This window comes from Apteryx mantelli, chromosome 6 (assembly GCF_036417845.1).
Source record: "Apteryx mantelli isolate bAptMan1 chromosome 6, bAptMan1.hap1, whole genome shotgun sequence".
NCBI classification, from domain to species: Eukaryota; Metazoa; Chordata; class Aves; order Apterygiformes; family Apterygidae; genus Apteryx; species Apteryx mantelli.
Window position 1 is genome coordinate 32,468,301 of NC_089983.1, and position 6,358 is coordinate 32,474,658.

At 69.1% G+C, this 6,358-nt stretch overlaps 1 protein-coding gene across 3 annotated transcripts; it reads left to right on the forward strand.

Annotated features, from left to right (window-relative positions):
- The first annotated feature begins 548 nt into the window (after positions 1-548).
- Positions 549-6,128, forward strand: LOC106499089 (rac GTPase-activating protein 1-like). Of its 3 annotated transcripts, none has more exons than XM_067298555.1 (16): positions 549-666; positions 841-1,043; positions 1,150-1,286; positions 1,619-1,700; positions 1,938-1,991; positions 2,627-2,704; positions 2,994-3,114; positions 3,420-3,580; positions 3,830-3,991; positions 4,148-4,243; positions 4,318-4,519; positions 4,630-4,735; positions 5,124-5,256; positions 5,334-5,448; positions 5,574-5,706; positions 5,790-6,128. In XM_067298555.1, the coding sequence occupies exons 1-16, from the start codon at positions 582-584 to the stop codon at positions 5,839-5,841; spliced, it is 1,920 nt and encodes a 639-aa protein (XP_067154656.1). In that variant the 5' UTR covers positions 549-581; the 3' UTR covers positions 5,842-6,128. The 3 variants fall into 3 exon arrangements, with proteins under 3 accessions (XP_067154656.1, XP_067154657.1, XP_067154658.1); XM_067298556.1 differs by having other exon boundaries at positions 5,589-5,706; XM_067298557.1 differs by having other exon boundaries at positions 1,622-1,700; positions 5,589-5,706.
- The last annotated feature ends 230 nt before the right edge of the window (positions 6,129-6,358 follow it).

Genomic DNA, 6,358 nt, shown 5'->3' on the forward strand with positions numbered 1-6,358 from the left:
GCCCCAAACCCAGCGCTCCTGTCCTGCACCCCTGCAGCCCCAGCAACCTAGAGCACCCCACACCCAATGCTCTCATCCCGCACCCCTGCACCCCAGGGTGCCCAGGCACCCCACACGCAGCACTCCTGCTCCGCACCCCTGCACGCCGCACTGCTGCCTGCACCCTGGGGCACCCCACACCCGACGCTGCCGTCCCGCACGCCGGGAGGCCCGGGCAGGCCGGGGCCGGCAGCGCGGGGCGCGGGGCGCGGGGCGCGGGGCTCCTCCGCGCCGCGGCCGTCGGGGCGGCGGGGCCCCGGGCGGCGGGCGGCGGGCGGCGGAGGCGGAGGCGGGGCCGGGCCGGGCTCCACCCCGGCCCCCGGCCCACATAGGCCGGCCGGCAGGGCCCCTCGCCCCCGGAGCCTGCGCCGTCCCGGGGGCCGCGGCGGACCCCGGCGGCCGGGTGCGGGCGCGCTGCCGGGAGCTGCGTGGGGGCCGGCGGGGGCAAAGGGGGGCCGTGCTGCCTCCCAGGGTCTCCCCGGGCTTGGGGTGGGGGACGGGGGTGGGGGTGCCTCTGATGCACCCCATCTCTCTGCAGCAGGATGATGCGGCAGCGCTGCAGGCACCTCCTGGCGCAGCTGGAGCGGGCGCTGCGGCTGCTGGAGCTCAGTGGCGGCATCGAGGAAGGTGGGTGCATGCAGCCCCTCAGGTGGGGGCACCCTGGGGGCTCCCGCTCTGGAGACTCCCACACCCAGCTCAGCTGCAAGCTCCCAGTGCCCATCTGCTACCTGATGGGTGGAACTGGGGGAGCTTGGGGCTGGGAGCCCCTTCCCGGCTGGCCACCCACTCGTGTTCCACCAGACTATATCCAGATCGCCCGGTGCTTCGAGGTGACGCGCCAGAAATGCTGCCGCCTGGAGCAGGACGGGCGCAGGGCCCGGGAGCAGCTGGCCCGCGCCGAGGCCGAGCGGGCAGCGCTGGAGGTGAAGCTCAAGCATGCCCGCAACCAGGTGGAGGTGGAGATGAAGAAACGGCACCGGGCAGAGGCTGAGCTGGAGAAACAGGTCTGTGGGGTCGGCAGAGGCTGCGGGGGCATGCTGTGGGGCTGGGGGCAGTGACACTGGGGAGCCTGTCCTGCGGGTCTTGACCGCTGCCCCTTTCCTCTTGCAGGAGCGCAAACTTCAGCTGATCTTCGAGTTCCTGATGCAGGAGCCGTCGGGCAGTGCCACCCTGACAGGCGAGCAGCGCTCTGTCCTCAGTGCCCTGGTGGGCCAGCGCCTCAGGGGGACCCTGGCACTGGGGAGGAGGTGAGCGGGGCTGTCTGGGTGCCAACAGCCACTGGGATGGGGCTGCAGCCTCTTCGCCAGGAAAGAGCATCCTGGCGGTGCTCCTCGCTCCTGCCCCATTGCCTCCCGTCCCTGCCCCTTAAGCAGTCCTGGACTCAGCTCTGCTTATCTCCTCCTTGCTTCTGCTGGGCTTGAAGGAAGGGATGGGGCCAGGGCTTGTCCTGCAACAGTGGTTGGGCCTTGCAGAGGTGTTCATCCTTGCAAGCCTTGGGCTTGTAGGAATGTATATGCAAATAGATGCCCTGGCTGGGGTTGGGGCATCCCTGGCTGTGCTGATCCCCTGGTTTGCCCAGCAGGTCATCCGTGGTGGATGAGTCGTGCCACTCTCTGCTGTCCCACTCGGACATCAGCTATGACCGCACCGAGGACGATGTGGTAAGGAAGGACATGCTGCTTGTCCCAGGGCTGGCTTCTTCCCCCCACTCCTATCCCAGCAGCAGCCTGGCAGCGAGGGAGCAGTTTTGCCCCACTCCTGCAGTGGGGCAGCCACTTTGCCTTGGCTGGGGGCAAGCAGGGGGCTGGATACCCCCAGGTGCCCTGTGCTGCTGAGCATGGATGCTGGGGGTACCTCATGCCACCCTGCCAGCCCCCAGGCTCTCTCCTGCCTTTCAGGATGTTGATATGACAGTGGTGAAGACCCTGAAGCGCAAAGCTCAGGAGAGGCAGGTACGAGGGAAATGCTGGGACACAGTGGCCTGAGCGTGCTGAGGCCAGTGCTGAGATAGGGTCTGCCCCCCATCATGGGTGAGCAGGTCCTGGGAGCGTCCCCGAGTCTGCTCTGCTCTACCACACCATGGCCATGGGATTCTTTGCCTGGTACAGGCCCCACGGTGCCAGGGTGCAACCTAAGCCTACGGTGCCGGTGCTGGGTGCATGCAGTGCAAGGGCACCCGAATATTTCTCTGACCCTGCATGGGAGGCTGCAAAGAGCCTGGCAGGGGGGTTAATTTATTGATGCTGAGCTGGGAGCGTCGGCTCTCAGCAAACCTCCACGATCAATAGAAACTCCATTACGCTGCACCGTGGCCCAGCCAGGCTCCTCAATAATTCATCCCCACGTGCAGGCATCCCACACCCTGCTCCGCTCACCCCTCTGCATTGCAGGCCTGGCCTGGCCTGCCCTGGCCCAGACATGGGGAGGGGGCCTCGGTTCCCTGCAGTGGCTGGTGGGGGGCAGGCAGTGAGACCGGGACCCCTTGTGGGGCTGAGACTGCTTGGCTTGGGTGCTTGGTGCTTGGCTGCTGGGGCAGAGGCGAGGAGGGCAGCCCTGCCTACCATCACCCCATCTGCTTTGTCCCCAGCGTGTGTCCCTGGCCCCTCAGATCGGCCCCGTGGTAGCGGCAAAGCGGCACCGTCCTTCCATGGCACCCCCCAATGCTGTGAGTAGGGACCTGGCCCCCCAGCACACCTGGGGCAGGGACGGGTGCAGGGGGGAGTGGTGGGCAGTGCTGCACCCTCCAACCCTGCAGGCCTGTGGGTGCTCTGGGGCCCCTGGGTGCTCATCTGTCCCCTCTGGGTACCAGTGCCCCGCAGCCTGTATCCCCTGCGGTGGCAGCATCCCTGGCTGCGCAGGGCCCCGTGGGGTGTGGGACGGGGCTGAGCGGAGCTCAGGGGGAGATGCTGCAGCACTGTGGGGCACGGCTTCCTCACCGCCCCCCACCTCCGCAGGTGAGCGTCCCCCCCGCGCCCCCTCCTGCTGAGGCACCGGGCCGTGCTGGCAGCCTCCCCCCCGCCGCCCTGGTGCCGCGACGCCGCTCTCGCCAGGGACGCCGCCTCTCCACGCGTGCAGGTCGTGGGAAGGGCTGGGGAGGGTGGGGGGCTCCGCACATGCGTGTGCCCCTGTGTGTCCCGCTTGGCAGTGGTGTGGGACTGGCCTCTGGGTGCTCCCATCACTGGGGAGGGCGCGGATCCACTGGGAGATGCTCACCTCCCGCTGTGGTGGCAGCGGGGTCCTGCGGAGACCCTGAATGCCGCCCAGCCCAGGGCAGCCACGAGGCTGCAGCGGCTCCCCGGAGAGGTGGGAAGCCTCCCCAGGCCCCTGCTGCGGACGGTTTGCCTTTCAGGACCCCCCTCCACCATCTCCTCTCCCGGCAGAGCTGACCACGGTGTGGGGCACCAGCGAGGATCAGGGCTGCCGTGCCCCGGGGCACGAGAGCCACACCGAGGACGGCTCTGCGGGGCAGCCAGCGCCAGCCCCCTGCCCCTCTCCTCCCCGGGGCCTCCCACCACTCCAGCATCAGTTCACCTCCAAAACGGTGCGTGCCGCCCCAAACCCGGAGTGCCCCCGTCCCTCCTCTTGTCCCCGTTGGAGAAGGGAGCCTGGTGCAGGGGCTGTGCCCGGGGTGGGCAGCGCTCTTCCCCCCGTGTCCAGAGGGCTGGGTTGGGGTGGAGGCGGCAGGTGCTGGGTGCTGCGCTGGATCCCAGGGGGATGGGGGGGCTGGTGCCAGGATGCAGGGCGGGCAGGCCTGCGGGAAGGGGGCCCTGACCCTGCTCCCCCTCGCCAGATCATCCGCCCAGAGCCGTGCGCTGCCTGCGGCTCCCGCATCCGCTTCGGGAAGGCTGCCTGCAAATGCCGCCAGTGCCAGCTGCTGGTGCACGCCAAGTGCCGGGGGCAGTGCCCTGGCCCCTGCGCGCCCCGGCCTCGCCAGCACGCCTGGCCCCGCGAGGTGAGGGGCGATGCGCGGGGGGGTCCCGGGGCAGGCTGGCCCCCCATGCGGGATGCTGGGGCTTGCCGCAGGGATGGCTGCTGCGACGCGGCCGGACCTGAGGGTGCGGAGCGGGTCGGGGCCACCTCTCCTCTCCCCTCACCTTGTTGTCCCCAGGGTGTCCTGGCTGACTTTGCGCCCCCCGCGCCTCCCCTGGTGCCAGCCCTGGTGGTGCAGTGCGTGACCGAGGTGGAGACGCGAGGCTTGACAGAGGTAGGGCCAGCGGCGGCGGCGGGGCCGGTGGCAGCGGGGCCGTGGCGCTGAGCCCCCTCTCCCTCCCCCTGCAGACGGGGCTGTACCGGGTGCCGGGCGCGGAGCAGCTGGTGCGGGAGTGGAAGCGGAGGCTGCTGCACGGCGGGGGCGCGCCGCCCGGCCTCGGCGGCGTGGCCGACATCCACGTGGTGTGCGGGGTGCTCAAGGACTTCCTGCGGGGCCTCAAGGAGCCGCTGGTCACCTTCGGCCTGCACCCGGCCTTCCTGCAGGCTGCCGGTGAGGGGGCAGCCCTGCGCCGGGGGGAGCCGCGGCCCCGGCCGCCGCCGGCTGGCACGGGGAGGCGAGGGGCTGCTCCTCCCGTAACAGCCTCCCCGGTGCCGCCGCAGACATCCCGGACGAGGCTGCCTGCAGCACGGCCCTGTGCCACGTGGTGAGCAAGCTGCCCCCTGCCAACAGGGACACCCTGGCCTTCCTCATGCTGCACCTGCTCAGGTGAGGGGGGCTCGTCCCGGGGGGACCTGGCACCCATGGGTATCCCTCAGCTCCCCCCATCGCGGGTGCAGGGACTGAGCCCAGCCTGGGGTCACCAAGGCTGTCGGGGCTCCCCTGGGTGTAGGGTGCTCTGGGCCACATGGGTCACAGCTCTGCAGCCGTCTCGGTCCCTGCTGTGGGCATGAGCTGTCCTTTGCCCTTCTAAGCTGGGGTCTCCTGTAGGTCTGTCCCCATCTCCCACGCTCCTGCCAGGGTCTCTGCCCCCTACCCCATGCTCCGTGCCCCATAGCAGGGCGGTAGTGCTGAGGGCGAGGGGGTTGCATTGCTGTCCAGCATGCAGAGGGGGCACCTTGGTGGGGCAGCATGCTCACGCCGTCCCCCCTCACAGGGTGTCCCGCAGCCCTGACTGCAGGATGGATGTGCTGAACCTGTCACGTGTGTTCGGGCCCACACTGGTGGGGCACAGCTCGGCCAACCCCACACCGCTCACTATCATGGAGGACACGCCGCGGCAGTGCAAGGTGAGCCCAGCCCCAAGGTGCAGACTGCCCTAGGCACTGCTGGCCTCCACAGCCTCCCTCCCTCCTTCCCTGCCCAGGTGGTGGCTCGGCTCCTCTCACTGCCACCCGACTTCTGGAGACACTTTGTGGGGATGGAGCAGGAGAAGCTGGTGCTGTTGCCAGCCGGCACCCCAGCACCAGGGAGCGAATGCGGTAAGGCACAGGCACACAAGAGGAGCGCCTCTGAGGGAAGGCTGTCCTTGTGCTGTGGGTGCTGAGGGGCCCTGGGTGCCCAAGGGGGGGCTGGCATGTGATGGCCTGTATCCTGCCCTGACCAGGCCCCCATCCTGCAGAGCAGCTCTTCTGCCCTACTGCCTCCCCAGAGCCCAACTCCGGTCAGCTGAGCCCCGCTGGGACCTGCTGCCTCCCCAGCACGCTGCGGAGCTGCGTGGGCACGGCCGCCCGGCCGCCGTGAGTGCTGCCTGAGAGCCGGGGGATAGGGGTGGGCGGGCAGCATGCTTTGCACCCCTGACTCATCTCCTCTCCCCACGCAGGCAGGGGCCTGGCCCGAGGAAAGTGGGTCGGTTCTTCCCTTCCCCGGTGTAGCTGTTGACGGCAGCTCCCCAGGGGGTTGGAGCAGTGGTGGAGGAGGAGCGAAGCCTGCGGGACCAGGCAGCTGCCCTGGGCCCACTCAAGGGCCTGTGGGCCCATGGTGCTGGGTGGCAGCAGCAGTGCTGAGCTCAGGCCCTGCTCTGCTTTCCCAGGTGCTGCCACAGCCTTGTGCCTGGGGAGAGGGGGAGCAGGGCCCAGCACTCTGTGCAGCCAGGGTGGTGGGTGCTGGCTGAGCACTGTACTTAAAGGCTGACTCGTATTAAATGCTTGCAGCAAAACAGGCTGGGCTGTGACTGATGCCTGTCCTTCACCACCACCGTGAGGACTTCTCCCCTGCTCCCAGTGGTGCTGGGCAAGAGCAGGGTCCCTTTCTTTGCCAATGTTTGCAGGCACTGCCCTGCACCTATACCCTGCTGTAGGCTCAGGGCTGGCCCTGTGCCTGGACTAGATGAGGGCTGAGGACAGACTCAAAGCAGGGGCCAGTTGCTCCTTTCTGCAAAAGGGGTGCAAG

Coding starts and splice junctions, on each gene's coding strand:
- LOC106499089 (XM_067298555.1), top strand. CDS start 582: ATGATGCGGCAGCGCTGCAGGCACCTCCTGGCGCAGCTGGAGCGGGCG. Junction 5,257..5,333: donor ACACGCCGCGGCAGTGCAAG/GTGAGCCCAGCC, acceptor TTCCCTGCCCAG/GTGGTGGCTCGGCTCCTCTC. Junction 5,707..5,789: donor GGCACGGCCGCCCGGCCGCC/GTGAGTGCTGCC, acceptor CTCCCCACGCAG/GCAGGGGCCTGGCCCGAGGA.